At 38.4% G+C, this 21759-nt stretch overlaps 1 protein-coding gene across 6 annotated transcripts in view; it reads right to left on the reverse strand.

Annotated features, from left to right (window-relative positions):
* TNS3 (tensin 3) overlaps nucleotides 1-14971 on the reverse strand; it is a 192327-nt gene extending 177356 nt beyond the window's left edge. For 4 of the 6 annotated variants that reach the window (XM_088056446.1, XM_088056512.1, XM_014261720.2 and 1 more), the window contains exon 1: nucleotides 14665-14969. In XM_088056446.1, the coding sequence (XP_087912572.1) occupies nucleotides 14665-14760 (96 nt within the window). In that variant the 5' untranslated portion in view covers nucleotides 14761-14969. Of the gene's footprint in view, nucleotides 1-14664 lie in introns of all 6 variants that reach the window. The other 2 variants (XM_014261721.2, XM_088056755.1) reach the window with 2 other exon arrangements.
* Between the last annotated feature and the right edge of the window lie 6788 nt (nucleotides 14972-21759).

A 21759-nucleotide genomic window follows, 5' to 3' on the forward strand; every position in this document is an offset into this window, starting at 1 on the left:
TTCATCTATCCATGTTGAGGAAATAGATTAAATGCCAAAAGTTATAAATAAACTGCGTTTCAGTTTGAGTTTTTAATAATCACTCAAACCAGACACATGTTCAGCAAGAGCTTGTTCAGGTCAGTGCTTATTTTGTACAGATGAGGTAACAGCACTTGCTTACAGCGAAGCACTAGCTGCATTAGAAGGGGTAAGTGTTGTGTGTAACAGTTTATCACAATACCAGTGACTTTAGGTATAATTATATCCAGGCTTTTATTTTTATATCCAATTCATCTTGCTATATTTGGTGAGTTATGACTGAAAGTGATATACAGTGAATCTGTACAAGCCTTTAAAAGTATATATAACAATTTTTCCTAGCATATTAACTCATGCGCACGTCTTGTAAGCTCTGTCTTGTCAGCCACTGCCTTCTCCTTACTCTACATATTATTTTTACCTTTAAAATACTTCCCAGACTTTTGAAGATAGGAATTTTTGTTCCCTGTTCAGAACAACCTTGACAGAGAAATCAGGGAATCATGTAAATAACTTTGGAACAACTGAAAAATTAATCAAATTGGAAGAGTGCTGTGCTTTGAAATTAAGGTTTACCCGTGAACAACTCTTTCATTTCTAGTGGAATGCCCTGTTATACTTTTTATCCTTTTCACTATGAATACTATTGGGATTAATACTGGTTCTTATTTTTTCTGTATTAACTATTTTCCTTTACGTTATAGCACCATCTTATTATCTTCAGCTTTGATCATCATATAGGTAGCTGCTATTAAAGCTCATAAGCTTTAATGTACAGTGCCTGCTTTGCTGTATATTTGCTAGTGTCCACCTTTTTGTCAATTGTGAATGTGCTCATTCTTTAATTTAACAGCAAAGTTAATCCCATCCTAAATGGGATCCACTCCTAGCTTATTCTTGATCTGTAAGGCCTGTAACCCTCAGAACCTGGGGTGCCTTCCTGCCACCAGAGTATTTGCACATAAACTCTAGGTACCATATAAAGCAAAATTACATTAGTTTCTGCCAATTTTCTGCCCTCTTACTTAGCTCAAGCCATTCTATTTCCATAAATGTCTGTACCTGCACAGTCATTTTAAACCACTCTCCTTTGCTAAATTTGTAATTCTCTTCTCTTTGTTCCATTTTTAGAACTATCTCCAGATTATCAGCTTACATGTTTAATTCAATTTAATTATTTAAATTCCCATTAAATGTCAATTACTTTGATTTTAGCAGTAAGACTAACTCCTATTTAGTTGGTGGGGGGAGCTGGTAGATAAATAATACCTTACAAAAACTTTTTGCCCATGTTAGGAAGAAAGAATCTAGCAGAAGTAACTAACTGACAGAATAGAAACTAGAACACTACTTCCAGATATTAGAACATTAACATCTTTCTTCAGAGTAAGTTTTTACAGTAGTTTAAATAATTTGCACACATTTTGATGACACCTTGGACATGAATAACACTGACATCATGGTCTGTGCATACAACAGATAATTTGCACCTTCTTCTGCAGCTCAATAGGCAGCTGTCAAATGCACAGGATTTATGCATAGTAAGACACACCACTGCATATCTTAAACCATCTCCTTCCATTCAACTCATTCTACAGCCTCACACACAAAGCTTCTTTTCATTTCAGCCACCAGGGAAAGACACATTCAAGACAAGCAGGTCACTGTTTTATACAACAAAATCACTGGTAAAAAAACCCAAGAAGACAAACAGAAAATAAAATAATTTAAAATTACACAGAAAGATAAAATATTGATTACTTTTCTTACTTTTTCTCACCAAGAAAACTCAGAGTTATTAATACCAAAATAAAGGAATACCAACCAGCAATAAAGGAAACCCCAAACACCATAATTAGAATATGGATTTAGCCACTGACATCTGGAGCGCACTGTGAGCCTGAACAGTTGTGTCTGTTGATTACATGGGAAACCACTGGCAATGTGTCAGTGTCTGTAATATGAAGCACACAATCAACATCATATTGTGTCAAAGCATTCACTTTCTGAGTACAGTGGAAATGCAGGTAATTGTGGCTGACACTTGAAAAAATAATGTGTTTAGTGAGTGCCTCTGGGGGCAGCATCTCTGGCCCTTCCCTTTTATTAAGGCTATTCAGATGTTTAACCAAATCATCCTAATTTCTGAGGTTATACTAAAAATTACTGGAGGAGTTTTCAGCTCTCGTGTGAAGCTTGCCAGTCAATAGCTTTCTTTTCTGTAACGGAGAGATGGCCCAAACAGCACCTGTCTCAAAGGTGATTCTTTTACTGTCTCTAACAATCAGCTAGAACAGTTAAAATCAGAATTAAATTACTTAAAATTTTATAGTGAGGTAAATTTAGCAGCAATTTTGCCTTTAATATGAATATTCTTTATAAAATTATTTAACAGTAATAAAGATTTAATGATCATGAAAGAGGATGTGTGCTGATTTTGGCTGGGTAGAGTTAACTTTCTTCACAGTGGCTGGTATGGGGCTATTCTCTAGATTTGTGCTGAATGCAGAGATGATAATAGACATGTTTTTGCTGTTGCTGAGCAGTGTTTATGCAAAGCCAAGGCCTTTTCTGCTTTTTGTTCTGCCACACTGGCAAGGAAGTTGGGATAGCTGGGAGGAGACACAGCCAGGACAGGTGACCCAAACTGACCAAAGGGATATTCCAGACCATGTGACATCATGCTCAGTGTATAAAGTAGGGAGAAGAAGGAGGACGGAGGGGACATTTGGAGTGATGGTGTTTGTCTTCCCATGTTAAGCATGGTGGGGCTCAGCTTTTCTGGGGATGGCTGAACACCTGCCTGCCCATGGGAAGCAGTGAATTATTTCCTTGTTTAGCTTTGCTTGTGTGCATGTCTTTGCTTTCCCTGTTAAACTGTGTTTCTCTCAAACCAAGAGTTTTCCAGCTTTTAGCTTGCCAACTCTCTCACAGTCCAGCTGGTGAGGGAGTAAGTGAGCAGCTACTTGGCTGGGGTTAAACCATGACAATGTGTTGAATTAGTATTTACTCCCCTTAAAAAGTACCTGTCTCTTAGTTGCATCAGAACTGCCTGAGGTTTTTAAACATAGCTATTATAGAGCCACCCTCATGCAAATTTGCTAGATTTTTCTGACTCAGCTCTGGCTGGAGCTGTTCATGTATTCCCAGAAGCCCTTCAGTAATAGAAATATAGTAATCACTATTAAACACGTTCTTGTTTAATTCTTGACAAGTTGAAAATTTGCAGCTAGGTGTAGTGTGGGGCAGGAGATCTAACCAGGAATCAGGTTTTGTGGTGGCCTTGCACAGTGCATTTGTCTCTGTTACTTTTATTTTTAGCTTGGTTTTATTTTAGCTTGGCCTCTCATTAATTTCATTTAGATAACCAAAACACTGTAACATTTGGAGACAAGATTCTCTCCATCAGTGATGAACATTCAACTTTTGCTGCTTCTTTTCTAGTGTTGGGGGCATCAAGAGCCAGTCAAACTCACAGACAAATACAAAATGTAGAGATATACAGAAACCAGCAGAGGGAGACTAACTTGTTTAGAGTTAAGCAATGGCCATGGTAGCCCGAGGAGAGGGATTAGAAGGAGCCCTGGGATTATTCCCAATCTGCAACTCCTCAGACTGCAGAGTTGAAACTTGGAAATGCCACACTATATATAACAAAGTCAGGTTGTCAGATGGCACAATTTATTTTGTGGAGGTAGCTTGCTTACAAGTTATAAATTAGTAGGGATATCAGTTTGGAAAGAGTTGTAAAGCAAGCATGTGATGCTGAATAGCTCTATGCTAGCTATCCATTCAGAGTCACTTTCCCTGATTTCCACCTGTGCTGTGTTAAATGGCTCCAAGTTTGAAAAAAATTAATCAGACTCTTTGGAATGTTGCATTTAATCCAGGGAGATGTGTCTCTGTGGTGCAGACAGCTTTTAGCACAGGTAAAGAAAAGAACATTTGATATAACCAAAAGTGGAGTATACTACGAGAGCAATAATTATCACGAAAATTTCTGTTTCTGGAAACATTGATAAAATTTCAGTTCAGGTTGTGGTCTGATAGATTCCAGACTTTCTCTTCTCAGTATTTTCATTTTCACCGAAGAAATCTTCAAGTTAAATAGATATTTACTTTCAGGTTACAATTTTATTTAGGCTAACTACAGATTATAAGAGTTATTTGTAGGCCTAAGAAAAACTATTTGCATCTGTTCTTGGTGGTGATTTTGGTTTTGTTTTGCTTTCCTTTGGGTTCATTGCATGGGTGTCCTTACTATTGCCTCTTCTTGACTGACATAAATATTATCTTATATGTAAGTGCTTTGTATAGGATTGTGTTACGGTTTTACTCTTGTATCTTGGTTACAATAAATAAAAAAGATACACAGTCACCTTGAAAAATAAGGATAAAGAGGATTATAAAAGTATACATGGGGAAACAAGAGGCATTGATAGTTAATTAAGGAGAGTGAAAAGGATGGAGTAGTAGTGGAAGATGATCAAGTCACAAATTGTATGACAGCATACAGCTGGGGATTGCATGCTTCATAAGAGGAGGAGGCTGGCCACTGAAAGCAGTCCCAGACAATCCCTGATGATGAACACAAGCAGGCAGATATTGGTCAATGAGCTGGGTAGTAACCATTCATAGCCATCCAGGTTCAAACGTGGAGACCTTTGCTTGCCTACTTAATCCCTTCATTTGGCATGGAAATATTCTATATGCATCTTCTTTTTTGAACAGGGTATATAGGGGCTGCCTATGCCATTAAAGGTCCCTCTGCTGCATTAACCCGATGTGTCATCTCTCCGTCTCCCCCAATCATGACAAAACCATTCATGGGTAACTGCTGTGAAACCTTGTAAAGATGTAAATGCAATACTTCCCCCTTCTCAACTGGAAGACAAGCCCATAGCTTTCAGTGCTGCTAGATAAGAAATCAGAAGACAAAGAAACATATTTAGATCCTTTAATACACATTGAATAAGAGTAAGTCAGGTTTGTATTCTCATTACGGTAAGTGAAATTTTAGGAGATTATAATTACATGTGTGAAGACTGGGTCACCTTATTAACTGAATGAAGTTTTTTATATGATCACTTTTTTTTTTCTCTCTCTCCATTCTAAGGTGCTGTGGTCAGACACTTCCTATACTTATATTTACACCCTCACAATTTGGCAAGATCTCTAAAATACTAATAAAGTTCATTGTTTAGTAATATACAAAGCAAAACAAACCAAACACTATTAGAGTCCTTACACATGGGTGAAGGAAAAAAAAAAATAAAGTATGTGTCAAGCTAAATTATTTTGACATAAACAGTTTTTCTTCCCCACCAATTAAGTTTGTTGACCTACAGTTCCATCATGATCCTATAAGAATACTGAGTTATTTCTAAGAAAGTCACATCTTTTACTCCTTTAAAAAAAATCCTGCTCTAAAACACTACATAGAAATAATTTTGCCAAATTTCAGCCAGCTAAAAGCTGGTCTTCCAAATTTAAACTGTCTGAGCTCCCTCTGTAGTCAGCAAACAGCAGTAGCCAATTATAAAATGGTTCAATACATAATCTTCTGGAATACTTAAGTAGGAAGCCTAGGTGAATATCTTCTGGATAAACATCAATTTAAGCCAATACATATATATTACAGAAATTTATACAGCTTGTGGTAAGTTATCTTTTCTTGGGTTTTCATCTTTTGCTCAATCTCTTTGTCTCTTTCACACCCCATCTTTAATTTCCTCAGCTATTTTTGTTTCATTTCTCTGACACTTTTCTTTGCACCTCGTGCCTTCATATCCAACTTTCGGCCCTTCCTGTTCAAGATCTCCTTTTCTCTGCCTCCCTCTTTGAATCTCCACATACAAACATGCCTCCTACTTCTGAGTCACCACTACTCTACCCTCTCTCTTCATTACACTCTCCCAGTCACTGAAGGTTTAAAGTCAAGAGAGTAATAAAGAAGTTTTGTTACACACAGGAGTAAGAAGAAAACAGAGGGAACAGTAATATTTGTTAAAGATCAGTTTCTCCTTCTGTTAAGAGCTGAAAAGAGAATCAGGACTGAGCCTGCTTGCACAGATACCAATCAGTAATTTAATTAGTAAAATATCTTGCTTGACAAAAGGGTGATCTTCAACCAAGTCTAATAAAGGTATAATTTTAATTTTTTTTAATAGTTTTTAATTTTAAATTTAAAATGTGGCATTGGATGTGTTAAATTTGTTCTCTAGTGCCTGATGACAAAAGATATCTGTAAATACAAAACATCTGCTTCTCTGGCATCTTTAGATACATAAAACTTGTTTATATAAATTTAGCATGGCTGGGTGGACCAGCAGCCAAAATTGTGCCTTTCAGGAGGGGCACCAGATTACACCAGATCTACTTGCAGGCTGTTCAGGAACTCAGAAATAAAATACCCTTCCTGTAGTAAATCACAGAGAACAATTACAACAACTGAAAAGGAAGGAAATTATTAAAAGGGTTTATTTACAAAAAATTCAAGTCTGCTGGGACAGGCTAATTTTAAAGAAAGAAAAAGTAATAATAAAAATTATAAACAGAGCAACTTATTTATTCCTCCTGATTTAGCAATACAGTGTGGGTCTTGTTCTCCTTCTCTTTCTTAATACAAGAACAGGCATCCTTTTCATAAATTATCACAGTTTCAGTGAAACTTTTCTCATGATTCCAAAATCAGTTTTACAGGGATATCTTTTAACTTCCCATAGCAACTCATTTATCCACCACAACCAGATATCCCATAACAAGGGTGTGTGCATTGCAAGGGACAGGAGAAAGGCTGAACTGTGGGAAGAAGGTATCAATGGGACTAGTTTGTCTTTCACTGACCAAACTGTCACGGCCATGTATTAGAGGTAACGAAAACTCCAGAAGACTTTCATATTTGCTTGTATGGTTATTTCCCTTCACCTACCATTTACGTAGGGTTTGCATAGAGCATTCCCCAAATGCTGGGAAAATATTTTTATTTAATACAGTCAGTCATGATCGACTTTCATCCTGAAATCCATATGGGAACCGAAAAGATACATCTTGCTCTATATGTGACAGCTCCTGAAAAAATTACTGACTTCAGTCCGTGTGTAAGGCAGCGTATCTAGCAGCATAACTGAACTCTTAAATATCATGACTTAAAGAAAGGAGCAGCTCCCTGTGGTATGCCCTAGATCCACCGTCATCATGATTTAATGCTTAATGCTGCATTATTTAAAATTAATGCACCACCAGTTTAACCATATGCTAAAATACATTCTGGGGTTCACAAGTAACTTGAGATATGAATAACAACCAGTGTGAATACATTCATACATGTATTCTCACATATAGGTTGTGTGCTGCATTTGTGAAAACATATGCATGAATTTGTTTAAAAAAATAAATTCTTGCTACTGAAACCATTTATATTCATACACAGGCAGAAAAAGCACAATTAAGATTACTATTATAACCTAAGTGCCCAAGAAGTAACAGAAATCCTAACTTTGGTGACTTTGAATGGGATCTAGGACATAAGCACCTTTTCTTAAAGACCACAGGGTTGAAAAGTGGTTTAGAAAACAGAAGGTTATCTCAAGATCACTTTTATATAATAACTCTCCTTATATTACCAGCTTGCTGAAGTTGGAATCCATAAAGGTGGGGTCAAATAAGTGTTAACCCTCAGAAAGGGGATCCATGACCAGCTGTATGAAGGTTAATAGGAAAATCTACAAACCAAGTACAGCAGCATGACAAATTATGGATTAACAGCAGCATTCTCAGGGAGCAAGTCATGCTCAAAGCTGGTCATCACACAGGGTTTGGCAATGAACTCTGCTTTCAAAAGCCAGTTCAGACATACCAGACAACCAAGTCCTGATCATAATGATTTAAGGTGGTCATCCTCGTCACAGTAAACTCCTGAGATCTGAAGGAGTCCTTATAAGAAAATATACTTGTTGGCTAAGAATAAGGAGAAATCTCAAAGACCTTGACATAAATTTCACTTTACTCTATCACCATAAAGATTTCTTTGCTTAGTTTTTTTGTATATGCTAGGAAATGAGACAGGCCAGGAAAGAATGACACTGCCTATTCACTTCAGTTAGCAAAATTTAGCTAGCTCTGCCATTACCCAATTTTTTCTCTCCAGATTTTAAACAGCTCTGATAAACCATAGTGGCAGTTGACTCTCTAAAACATTTCACATCTACATTATTTGGCATAACTGAAGAAAGGAAGACCCACAAGGATCGGGAAATTTGCTTTAATTACAATGAACTCTTAACAGTAAAAAATAATTTATAAAAAGCCAAGAATCCTTTAGTGCAGAAAGCAATACTGACTGGTAGTTAAAGCACAGATAATCTGAACGCATAAGATCTGTTACAGGCAGTGCTAGCAAAATTGTGTGATCTATGTACACACATTAGGGGAAGAAGAAGGGCTGTGGGCAAGAAAGTTGGTTTTGTGAGCCTATCTGAGAGGGCACGACAAAGGAAAAGGAAATACCAGGTAGATATTTCTTTGAAGAAAGAGAGGGCATAATGATAAGTGTTGTTATGTTTGGGCAGAAAGAAGAAATTTACCATGACCAGCACCATACATATGTCACATGGGGATTAAACACTCCTAAATTTAATTCATCTTAAGTTATCTTTAAAATTCATTTTCAGTTTCTAGAGATGTCAAGATCACATGAGCCTTTGTTTTATTTTATAGGAACAGGCTTAAGGAAGGGTTTAATAGTCAAGTGTTTTGTTGAATTGTAAGAACCCACTTGTAATAATAATCCCTGCTGGATCTAAGTAAACATCCAACCATGGCAGATTCATTATTACCTTCTACGTAAGTAGAGCTGAATAAAGGAGTAAGGGAAATGCTGTGAACATTTTATTTTTTAATGAAAGAAGCCAGGACTGCTCAGGCACCAGTGTTACTCAATCAGCAGGAACTCTCTGCATTCTAAGGGTCAAGGGATTTGCATCAACCTTAATGTCAGGAGGAAGTGATGTATCTGCATTCTGAGTTATTGATTCAAAGAAACAGCTTTATAAAATGGTGGGGAGACCAAAACTAACCTCCTTGCTTTTAAGCAGATAGATTTGAAGCAGACTATACATACTTAAAATATTCTTAGATTCAACACATTCATTTCTCCTTCACTGTTCTCCAAGACTTCTATTATGGCAGTTTTCTGGATAACCAAAGACCATCAAAGATTCAGGAAACACCCTTATTTAGACTTAAAAAAAAAAAAAAGCAGAGAGAAGCAACAGTGAATCACCTTTTAGAGTAATACAATTTATTGTGCAGAAGTAATGCTTGTGGAAAGAGAAAATTCTGGAGTTATAAAGCAACAGCAATGCTCAAAGTAAACCACAAACTGTAAAAGAAAAAAGTATTTTTGTATGTAAGTTTCATAGGAAAGTTATTTGTCTTACCAAATGTCTCTTGTGAGCAGTAACCCAGCCATTTGGGGAGCTTTCTTTTTCCTACTTATACCAGTCTAAAAGCAAACCAGTGGGATATCCCAAGTCGAAATATAATTTAATAGGAAAATTAAAATAAATGCAATAATACAGAAACACTGACACAATCAGGATACAACCTGACACCCTGTTGGTCAGGGTGTTGGTAGCAGTCCAATTAAATAGTGACTGCAGCCCTCCTGGACAAACAGATGTGGTTCTGTTGAAGCAGTGATACTGTGGAAGGGTTTGATCTTCCTCTGAAGGCCCAGTGGTGGTTATGGAGCTCTTGTCCTTTGTGAATTCAGTGGATAAGGCTGCTTGTGGTGTTCCAAGCCTCAGATTATATCCAGGTAGGAATGCTTGGCTCCTCCCCCTGGGTGGAGCATCTCCCAATGGGATGATGTAATTTTATCAGTCGTGCAGTGAGACTCAAGGGCCCATTAACAGAGATAGGTCCCTGGAGGGAGGATGGGCTGTGGAAGATAAAGAACACTGCCACACCTGGTTTTAACAGCTAGTAATAGAATACATACTTTTGGATACATCTTACATTGTAACCTAAGAAAGTACTGTTCACTTAATATTGTTCTGGAAGGAAAGTGTTTTAAATCTTTCTTCATTATTCAGTTCATCTAAGAATTTTTTTTCAAGTTTTGAGGCTGTATTTATTTTGCTAAAATAAGATGTTTCCCTCTTGCTGAAAATTGCTATGAAGCTGGATTATAATGACTGAAAACTATGCAGGCTATTTTCCACAGGACATACTGTAGCTGTTAGACAGAAGGCAGGATACTGAAGACATACGTAATTATTTCAAGTAACAGCCATCACATGTTTAATTGTACTTCATCTGTCTGAGACCACTTGGAAGCTTAACAGAAAGCAGCTAAAATTGCTTGAGGTTTTAAAAAGCTTTTTTCCCCTACTTGGTCATTAAAAATATGATAGACAACTTGCATTTAAGGAACCAGGCATTGTGCTGAGGACCTTGAAAAGAATTACAGTTACATACTGCTTTGTAATCTGTATTAGTCTTAACTCCCATTTTCCCCAAGATTATCATGTACTCAATAACATGAGCAACTGGGACACCATTACAGTAATTAAAATAACTTTTTAAATAATAACAATGAAGATGGAACAAGATTCACAGTCTAAGATATTTCCTGTCTGCATAAAATAATAAAATTTATGCCACTTTCCTCCAGAATGTATTGATTAGGTGAAAGAACACATTTACTAACAAAATGGTGATTGGCCCACAGGATTCATCAACATCTTGAATAGGATATGACTAATAATGACCCCACTGGCTCGGTCTTCTACAGGTGTCATTTTGGCCTGCAATCTGCAGAGAGGAGTTAGCATAGGCAAGAAAAATAAATATTATTATGGATTCTTGCTGTTCTATTCTGACTTTCCTGTTGCAAAACTCCATACCATGAAATTATGCTAAAGACTTACAGACCTGTGAACATTTTGAGCCAAAGCAGCTATTTGCTTGTTATTCAATCCATAAACTCTCTAAATTTATTTTTCTTGGAAGAACTACTTTTCTTCCTGTCCTTCCTATATGTACAAATAGGTTATCCATACCAGAAGTCAGAATATTCCTGCAGGGAGATTACGGGCTGTGTAATATTGGTGACTGTGCTGTCATGTACAGTATTCACATTTGCACATTTTCTTACAGTCAGAGATACTAAGTTATAATACAGAAACCTACTGTGCAAGGGAAAACACTACATAGATACATTTGGGCTCTCCTTTTCCCTTGCTTTGTATAAGTGATAGCTCTTAAAAAGTAATGCACTTCAGTGGAAAAGCATTACAATGAGGACTAGAAAACCTAAGGTCTTTTATGTATTTCCTAAGCAAGTCTGAAAAAGTTACTTCATTTACTTTACTTTGCACTTCAGTTTTCAGTCTGTTTTTTTGCTGATGAAAGACAGTAGAACTGATACACCTTTATCTTCTTTCAGCAATACAAAGCACAGGTTTGTATAATATGAAAGGCTATGAGCTGTAAAGACATCAGACTGATCTGAAATTACCAGAAATCATATATGAACCATTTCCTGTCTCATACAGTCAACTTCCAAGAGGAAAAAAAAACAACCAAAAACATCACAAAAATTGCTTCTCAAGAAAGTCTGATCTCACAAAAGGTTGTTCAGGGAGTTTGACCTCCCTTACAATATTACGTCCAAAGAAATTACAATCTAAAGAGGTGGTTAAAATGTGAAGATTAAGACAATCAGTTTTCAGGTAACATTGGGATGTGCTGAGGAAGAATTACCTACAGAAACTGAGCCAGGGCTGGTTCTCATTCAGTCCTGACTCCACTTCAGACTGAAAAGGGAATTCAATAGTCAGTGTCATAGCAGCCTCTCACAGAAAGCTGATAAAATACTCCAGGATGAGACCTAACAAAATATCATAACTCCAAAGCTCTGGCATTTGTGGTGAGTTTAAGTTAATTTAATTCCATTGATTCCAAGAAAAAAATACTTGTCTAATGTAATCATACTGGAAAAATCTACCACTCCCCTTGAAAACATAAACCAAAACAACCTCCTAAGTCTTCAGAACATTTTCCTAGAGTCAAAATAATGCTATTTTCTCTTCAAATACATGTTATGCCTCTTGGCATATTCTGAGGCAGAATGTCTAATGTCACAATTATTTCAAACACCCAGTGATAGACATTTAGTGGCCTGTTGTATTATTATGTATCTTCCTGCTGGAAAAGAAAGATCAAGAGCAATATAGAAAACTCATGTTTTAAGCTATTGCTTGTTGCCTCCTTTTTTTATGTTCCAGAGGTAAAATAAATCCACTGATATTAATACATCTTGCCCACATGTTTTCTATTCTATAATAACAGCATAAATTGGAGTCTATGCCAGCTTTTTAGACTATTCCACCATTTGAATTCATTTTATAACTAATAATTTGAGAATTACTAGCTCTGCTTCCCCTATCACTCCTGCTAATTTAAAATTTAAGAAATGCCATTGGCTCTTTCAAAGAAGAAACTCTTGATTTATAGTAACATGCAATGAGAGAAGAATGCAGACCATTCGTTTCACGTAAACTTTGTATGAGAGTGGTGAAGCTCAGCTTAACCCCAGCCAGCCCCTGCTACATCCCTATAGACCAGTGGTAAGGAAACTATGAGATTTCATTATCTTCTTGTTTCGTGTTATTTCCCCCTTTTAAATGTCGCATGAAAAGGACTTGTACTTTTGGACTTGTCATTCAGTTTGTTCTCTTGCAACTAGGTTCATTTGACCCCTCAGGATATCTTGAAAAAGGAAAGAAAGATTCACAAACAAACATGAAAGCAAAATCTAGCTTAAAAGGAGTAACATTAATACCTGGAGAGCTGTCTGAGCAGCTGTCTCTCAGTTAGCATCCCCAGGCATCCACAAAGAAAAGCAGCAAAGTACAGTGGGGCATAATTGTCCTGGTGAACAGCTAGCACAGCAGTGTGACATGGTCACCCATCCCTAACTCAGTTTTAGTAATATAAGTGCTGGCATGAAGAAGAAAAGAAGGTCTTTGCTCCCAAAGTCACATAGAGAGGTGCCTTCTCTCAATGTGTTTCAAGACCATCCAAGAAAATTGGTGCCCTGGTGCCAGCTGAGTCACTGCACGTGACTAAGGGTAGTCTTCCCTCTACTTTTATTTAGATTCTAAAATGACTCACAGTGCTGGAGCTAAGAGTTTCTTGAAAGCTGATATTTAACAATCCCTGATAAAAGTTTGTTGTATTAATTTTTCTTCCAAATGTAGCGTTATGATTTTCAGATGTAATATTGTGCCTAAGATCACAGACTGATACATATCAAGAGGTCATTTGAGATCATTGTATATGCTTTTAAATGGAATCACACTCGTTCTAACTCTGAGATGGCAAAAATTCAGCCCTTTAAAGGACTCACTTGTCTGTCGTGAGTAGCTCAGAGGAAAGCAAGTCTGGCAGAAAAACATACACTCAGCAATTTCCTTGGCAATTTTTTATTAAAAAATGGCTATTCGAAGGCACTCGGTTGAAATATTACACACAAGAGTGATGGAGATATTTTCACAGATAGGGTGCACACATGACAGGGTTAAAGGAAGCTTGAAACCAGTAAAGATTATTTGGTGCATGCCATGTACGTGTGTGATATATTGTCCATAGATTTCTGGTAAACTAAGCCTAAAAGGGTATAATAGAAATGGGATGTTTTCAGAAAGAAATTGAAATGAAAGACTTTGCTTCGTTAAGTATGTGAAAGGAGAGAAAGACTGCTAAGCTGAGCCCAAGTCAGCAAAAACATTTAAACATATGCTTATAATTAATTTAAGTCTGTTGTTGAATCAAGCTTTCAGAAGTAACCCAGAAGGAGGTGCATGAAACTTCAAAGGTCCAGAACTTTGCTTAGCAAACCAAAAACAGAGATGATTGAATGAGCCTCTGGAATGAGTTGTGTGGCATGAGACTCTCAGCTAATGCTCAACAGATTTCTGGTAAGTTCCTGTTTGCAGTTGTGCCTTGAATTTGCTATTTTGTGGGTTTCTGTTTTTGTCCATTGTCATAAAATCAAAGGGAGCCCATCACTTAAAAACAGAATTATTTAATGTCGATCAGACTTTCATACCCATTAAAAGCCAGTATGTGTACTTCAGGACTGTCAACACATTCTTATTTTTGGACAACAAAAAAGAGACAAAGCCCCCCCAAAAAGGAGCCTTAAATTCATATTAAAAGGCAACCATGGCCATTTCCAAGACTAGGCCGGCGAACACAAGCTGTGGCATGTGGTGGCTGCGGTCAGTGTCAAAGGAAAGCAGCACGCTGCTGTTCCAGCTCCGCGGGCTCAGCACCCTTCACCGGAGCAGCTCCAGCCACGAACTCCCAGTAGGCGCCCCGGAGCCGAGCGCAGCTCTGGGCTCCGCCGGGCTCAAACCGGACCCCGGGAAGCCCCCAGTAGGACTTAGGGAGACGGCAAAGACACCGCTCTGCAAACCCGCGCCTTAGTTTTCCTCGCCACGGCGGAGATAGGTGTGGGCTGCCGCTGCCACGTACAAGCCGCGCCGCCCCGAGAGCTGAGGACCCGAGCGCGGCGGCCGCCGGGCAGGGAGCGCCAAAACCCGCGCCGCCGCCCACTCCGCGCCCGCCTACCTGAATCATTGTCCCGGCCTCTTCTTGCGCCGCTCGGCGGCGGGGCAGGGGATGCAGCCTCCTCCCGCGGCACGCCAGGCTCGCCCGGCCGCCCATGGGGCAGCCCCGGCCGCTCCCCGCCTCCAGCGCGGCCCCGCGGCTCGGTCCTCTGTCCGCTCCTCACCCAGTATGGGCAAGTCATGAACCCTCCGCCCCTGCGTGGCTGGTGCGGGGCTTCCCCTGCCGCTGTGAGTTCCCCTGGCCGCTACCAGCTCGACCGCTCTGCGAGCCCCTTCCCTCTTCGCTTTGCCTTTTGTTACCGGGCTCTAGAGCTGACCACAATGTGCCCCCTCCGTGGCCGGGACGACAAATCAGAGAGCCGCTGCGGAAAGCTCTGTCTCCAGCTGGACAAATTTAGCCTTCCCTACCCTGGTGGGAGGGCTTTTGGATCACTGAGTGGTATGGATTCAATAAAAACGAGGCTAGTAACTTGCAAAACAGTCTGCTTCGGAGGGTGTGCTGCTTTTGTGCAGAAGAAAAGCAAACTTCCCAGCAGTCTGCCACTAAAGTAAGCTGATAGTACCCGAGTAACTTGAGACTGAAAACCGGGTAAAGTTGACACCAAGAATGGCTTTGAAAACAGTTTCAGAAGGGGAGAACCTACAGGAATTTCCTGCTTGTGCAATCTGCCTGCCTGTGTAGATTAATTATTTCAATTTAGTTTTTAAGAGACTTCTTTTCCCTGCCTGTGAAAGGATGCACACTGCTAAGAGGCAGAAAGGACAGCCATGTGATGGATGCACAGCACTGTAAGCTTAGCAACAGAGATTGTTTCTTTCTTTGCTAAGAAGTGTTTTCTGCCTTGCGCAATGGAAATTAGTAGAAATGTGCTATAATTTTACATGTTTTAATTCTTAGATCTCCAGCTTTAGGAAAGGCGCAGCTGCTTAACCAACACTTTGAAAATCTGTAATTCCCACCAGAATCAAAGGCCATAACACTGGTTAATTCTTGCTACTATAATTAAGGGATTGTGGGAAAAACCTTCAGCTGTCTTCTCTTTGGGTTACCCAGTTTCCTTCAGTGCAATGAAGGAAAAGGTATAAAGCAGTGCTTCCCTGCCTCTGATTCCTCTGTCTGAGAAGTTCAAGACACATTTATTTTCCTGTCATGTTGAAAAATATGTCTGAACAGTGAAGAGTTCATCACCTATTTCCAACCATTTGAATTTCGGTATTCAAGCAGAGGCATTTTAAAATAGGTTCAGAGGAATTGGATCAACCGGTTTTGTTTTTACTTAAGTAATACAAGGAATGATAAATAATTTCTAAGTATTTGTGTTGAGATAGCATCTGGCATGCTGTGATTTAGGTCAAAAAATATGTCTTTTTTACAGAAAAAAAAAATTAAGGAATGGGGTTTTAATTTATTTGTACCATTTGGGTATCCTGAGTACTTGGCTACCATTATGCCAGGTACTCACCTTCAAGAGATTTTATGAAATGAGTTGATCTTGTGCATGAAAGAGTTCAGGTATACATGAAGTAGCATATGGGGTCTCATTTCTGGACTACCAATTTAATTTCATTGCATAAATCTTCCAGTGCTTTTCCCCCTGCCCTCCATTGGCTTAACTCTGTGTTCAAAGAGTCTGAACGCACAAGTGAGTTATTTCTTTAGGGTGAGAAATAGATTAAGGGAAAAAGGGTCCTTGAACAGGAAAAGCTACTGCTACTTAGGTTGAATCTCTGGTATTGTCACACAAGCTTTTCTTTGAAGAAAAAGGAAAAGACAAATAATTACTAATAATAAGACAAATAAAAGACTAATAATATAAGACAAATTATGACTAGTGAACTGTATTTGAAATATCTCACATCCCATCTCCATGACTGGAGTCATGATATGTGTGAGAAATTAAGCCCACTCCTCAGATAAATTTAAAAAAAATTAATAAAGGACAATAGGGGTCAAAATCAATAAAGCAAAAGTAAAAGCATTGGGTGCATAGCCGTAGCCAGAGGTACCCCAGCTAACTATAGCAAACCTTCTTATATACCCTTTCTATTACATTGGTCAAATACATATTCATAAACCATTATACATATTCAAACATTTATTTAAACTAGTTTACATATTCCAGGGACTTTTTAGCATGGCCCCTCCTCTAATCCGCCTTTTTAGAGCATGTGCGGTAATCTTGGTTGCAGTTTTGAGGGTTGTGTGTCATGCCCCGAAAAGAGCCCCCTGTTCCGTGGTTTCAGCAGGTGGGAGTTGTTGCTAATTGAAGTATCAGAATCAGGGGTCTTTGTCACACCCATTCCTCAAATGTTATCTGACCATGCAGACAGTTTAGTTATTTCAGTTATTCCAAGTTAACCACAAGTGCTCTAAATCAACATCAGCTACTTCACAAATATGTCTGAGCTATTTTAATTATTGCCAGTTAGCTACAAAAATAAAAGCATTAGTTATTATTTCACAACTATAGCTATTTCTGCAAAAGTTAACATGATACTATAATGCACAGCACGTAACATTCACTTCAGTGTTTGTGAAAGCCAAAGCTGTAATATGTGATTATCACAATATGTACATATGTATATGAAAGTGACTTTTATGAGCTAGTCAAAAGCAACATTGCCAACTAACACTGCACTGACTCATCCACTTTAAGGGGAGTTCATCTGGTGCTTGTTGGCTGATGCACAAGTAAAAGGCAGGGGGAGGGGAGAACTTAAGTCAGTATTGTTACTTTGACATTATAGGATGGTTATTGACATGTTTGAAATATCTAAAATGAAATAGGGTAAATGTGGAAATGTCAACACCTCTGAAAGACTTTTCACAATCCTACCTTAATGGGTTGACCATTTCCATTGCTTTAGTGCTTTGACCCTACTTTTAATTACTGCCATCTTCTAAATATGATTTGGTATATATGAAAGGGTTTGCAAAACTTAACTAAACAAGCCAATGTTTCATATGGCTCTGCTGCTTGTCTTGGTATTTTAAAAATAAACAACCAGTATTTGTTTTCTCAAAACCAAAAAAGAATTAAAAATTTAAAGGAGGATAGAGGATCATACTACTGGTAAATAACTAAGGTTGGAGCTTTCTTTTTTGTGTTACCCCGTTGTGTATCAATTCTTCAAATGCAGATGGGCAGCTTGTCAGCTATGCAAGAATATCTATTTTGTTCATAATTAAACAGAAATTTTATCTGTGAGTTCCAGAAGGTGGAGATCCCATCCTTGACAAGTGAAAAAACTTCCGTTAATTGCTAATTCAAAGAACTCATTGCAATAAACTTGATCTAGTGCAGTACCTGCAATGAAAAGGGTATTTTTAAAGAAAGTGTTTTTATTTATAGGAGGGGCAGACATGCATTGACCCATCATTATTTAAGTAAGTAGGAATGGAAGAGTTTACTTCAATATTCAGTCCCTCCTCCCCCCCTTCCTCCTCCATTGTTAGCGTTTAGTAAATATGGGTTTCAGTCTTGTCATAAGCAAAATCAGAGGGAGGTTGGGGAGGACCAAGGAATATGGGGAAAGAAGTAACAAAAATGCATAGATGTGTTATGATTTTGAAAGGAATGAGGGGCTTGGCTTTACAAACAAACTGTGGGTCTGCTGGTAAACAAAGCTAGATACTGAGAGATAAAAGAAACAATGGGAAGGATTGCACTGATTGATAAATGGATTGAGATTTGTCTTTACAAACAAACTGTAGGTCTGCTAAAATTGAATACTGAGAGATGAAACTGAAGCCCAAAAGATAGGCTGGAAATTAATCCCCATAGACGGATGTCTATACAGCAGGTATTTGTTTATTGCAGAGCTGGTGTTGAGGGGGATTTCTCCATCTAACTCACCCACCTTTGTCAGGTGCTATGGTATATTTATACAGTAAGTACTGCTTAGTATCACTGTGTCACTACAACATCATAACCAATTTACATAGTATTGATCTCACGGTTATTAGACAGTTCTTTTGCACTGCACTTGCATCTCCCCAATTCTGGGGTCGTCAGGAGTCTTTGATGAAAGCTTCCAAGGTCTTCTTCACATCTGAACTTTCCAACTTTGTCTTTGGAGCATGCACAGTTATGGTGTTCCTTGGTCTGTCTGGTCTTAACCGGCCTAAATTCTTGGTTTTGTGGCTAATTGGCTTTGCAGTTGCTGATTTTTCATTAGTACTATACTCATCTATCTCTAAGCTATTCCCTGGTGAGTCTTTTCTTCTTTTTTTGTCTATTCAGCATTAAACAACTAGTTGACCATATACTGGCCATTACATTGTATGAAAAGTTACTTGTATCAGGTTATATAGGTATAAAAGTTATTATTCAGGTTATATAGTTATTAGGATACTTAGATATATAAAAACTAATTTTTTGGATTATATTGATATCAGGTTATAAAGATATATCAAGTTATATTGATATCTTATAACTCAAGGTGTATAAGCACCTTGTAACTGTGACCTAAGTTATATAGGCATCAAATAAAACAATGGGAAGACCCATAAAATCCCTAAGTGTTTAAATAATTGCAGAATTATTGGTTTTCACCATTATATGTTGACTTCTGCAAAATATTATAAATCCCAACAATTTTTATGTACTACAGTTTGTAATCACTTTTAACTGGTTTTGATATAGTATAATCTTTCAGCTTCTGTGGCCAGTGCCCTGGCCATGTGTATCTTATCCAGGCATTATATGATGAACATATATTGCAGTTTAGGCTTTCTTTCAAAATATTGAAATAGAGACTATGATAGCTCTTGTAGGATGCTTTTATTCTGTTGTTTGTAACTAACTGGCAATAGAGACTTAGATAAGTTTGTGGAAATAGCTTTTAAAAACCTGTCTGTATCATTAGATAACATTGAAGGAGCCATACAGATAACATTGGAAAAAGGATGTGGAAAAACTCCTGCTCTGCATTCCCTGTCTGTAGTTGTGAGGAAGTAGCATACATGTTGTGAGGAAATAGCATATACGTTGTAAGGAAAAGACATACATGACTCCCCAAAATAAAATCTACACTTTCATATGACAGGTCAAGGGTTGACCAAAGCTAAAAGAATCCCCAGAATAAGTAAAAGAACTTACAGGAATGTTTGAATATTTATAACCTTATGAATATGTATGTAATGAATGTACCAAAAAAAAGCATATAAGAAAATTGTTTTAAGCTAACAGTGTACTTCTGGCAGTTGGCCAAGGCACCCCAGCACTGGATATTGTCCCTTTTATCCCTTATTAAACCTTTAAAAACTTTAAAGAGTGAGCTTTGTTTTTCACAATAAGGAATTTCACTAATTGACACAAGGAAAAGACAAAGGGGAGGGGGTTTTGCGTTAGAAGGGGGTCTTAGGTATTAGGCAATTCAAGAAGTCTGTACCTCTCAAGTACCTCAGCCAATGGCGAAAGAGAGGCACATGCAGTTGGGGAATTAGGATAAAAAGGAGGCTGCATCCTCCAAAAATTTGAGAGACCCCTGGGAAAATGCCCCATGGCCTCTCCCTTTATTCAAATAAAGTAATGGGACTCCTCTGTCTCCTTTTTGGACACAAACCTCTGGTGTTTGTGGGTTAATTTTCCTGGCAATTTGAAATTATGACATAGATCACTTCTAAAGGCTAATGACCTGTTTTGGTTTAAGACAATTTCAGAGGTGAACAATCTAAAATGACCTACCTCCTCTTACATTTTTAACCATTCCCTTTTCACCAGTAAGGAGAAAAAAATATGAGTGGATAAAAGTGGGAAAATAGCAGTTTACCAAAAAGCTAAACAGGAACAGGCAAAAAATAACAGTAAATGATTGCTAGATACAAAATTTTTGAATCTCCAGAACTCTCCAGGAACAAAGAGAAGCACAATGGAGAAGTACCCCACTTCTGCAGGATGATGCTCGCCATGGGAAATCACGTGTGTGAAGACAAAGGGGAAATGGTGAACAAACTCTCCCCCCAGTACAGGGCTCTCTGCAGGTGACCGCATGGTCCAGGAGACAAAAGTGAAATGGTTGGCAAACCCTGCTTGGCTCCACCTTCCCCCTAGAACAAATAAAAGGGCAGGTAGTGATATAGGGAACTTACAACTAAGTTTATGCGACTGTTATAAATGCAAAGGCAAATTTAGGTTAAATAAAAGAACAGTTTATTATAAAACAATTTTTATAATAAAAATAAACAATGAGGAAAAACCACAATAAAATAAACAGCGCAGCGATGGGTGGACAGGGATCTATACCCAAAGGTATAGGTGTTCCCAAATCCACACTCGAGGGTTCTCTGGCCTGGGTTTTTATAGGGATTTTGTGTCCTGAGGCCAAATGCCAGGCAGGCACTATCCACCAAGGGTCCTTGATTGTTGGATGAATTGATTTCCTGGCGTTGGAGAATAGAGTCAAATAGACGTCCGGGCAGAGTCTCCTCATATGTAAAGAAGTTCTGAGTGTTCCTTGATTTCATTTTGGTTCAGGCCATCTGGATGGGGTGGTTGGATCCGGGTTGGAGCTGATGGATATCTCGGCTGGACTTTTCCCTTTGTCAGCCTGATTACTTCCCCAACAGTGGCCTGCAAGGCGGGGTGTTCAGGTCCGGTGATGAGTATCTCGTCCCAGCTCGTTCCTTTGTCAGCCTGATGGCCCGTGTCCTGCTCATTCTTTTCCATTGATGGGCGCCGGCTAGGATTGTTATCTCTCGAATGGGAATTCGCGACTAGATCTGGGGAAGGACTTGTTGGCCACACTGTATTTTATATTTTATATTATTATAGCTACAAATATATTTATTTAGACCTGTACGAATTTTTATTCATAAGTTCATTTATCACACGACTATAGCTTGCTGTGTAATCAATCAAGCGTGTTCAGAACAGATAGTCCTTTCCGATGCAACAACAGGATTTCGCCTATCATTAAAGACTGGTAAAGCAGGAACCAGAGCTCTAAAAAATGGTAAAAACCGGATCTTTAGTTTGAACTGTGGCCAGAAGCCTTGAAGGATGGCCAGATACCAAGAGAAGACCAGGTTCATCCAGAAGGCATTGTGAGGATGACTACTTACTTCATCCAGCAACCCCTGCCCAAGACCACT

Source organism: Pseudopodoces humilis, chromosome 1 (genome assembly GCF_049639895.1).
Source record: "Pseudopodoces humilis isolate 2021_Gansu_Grassland_sample_001 chromosome 1, ASM4963989v1, whole genome shotgun sequence".
NCBI classification, from domain to species: Eukaryota; Metazoa; Chordata; class Aves; order Passeriformes; family Paridae; genus Pseudopodoces; species Pseudopodoces humilis.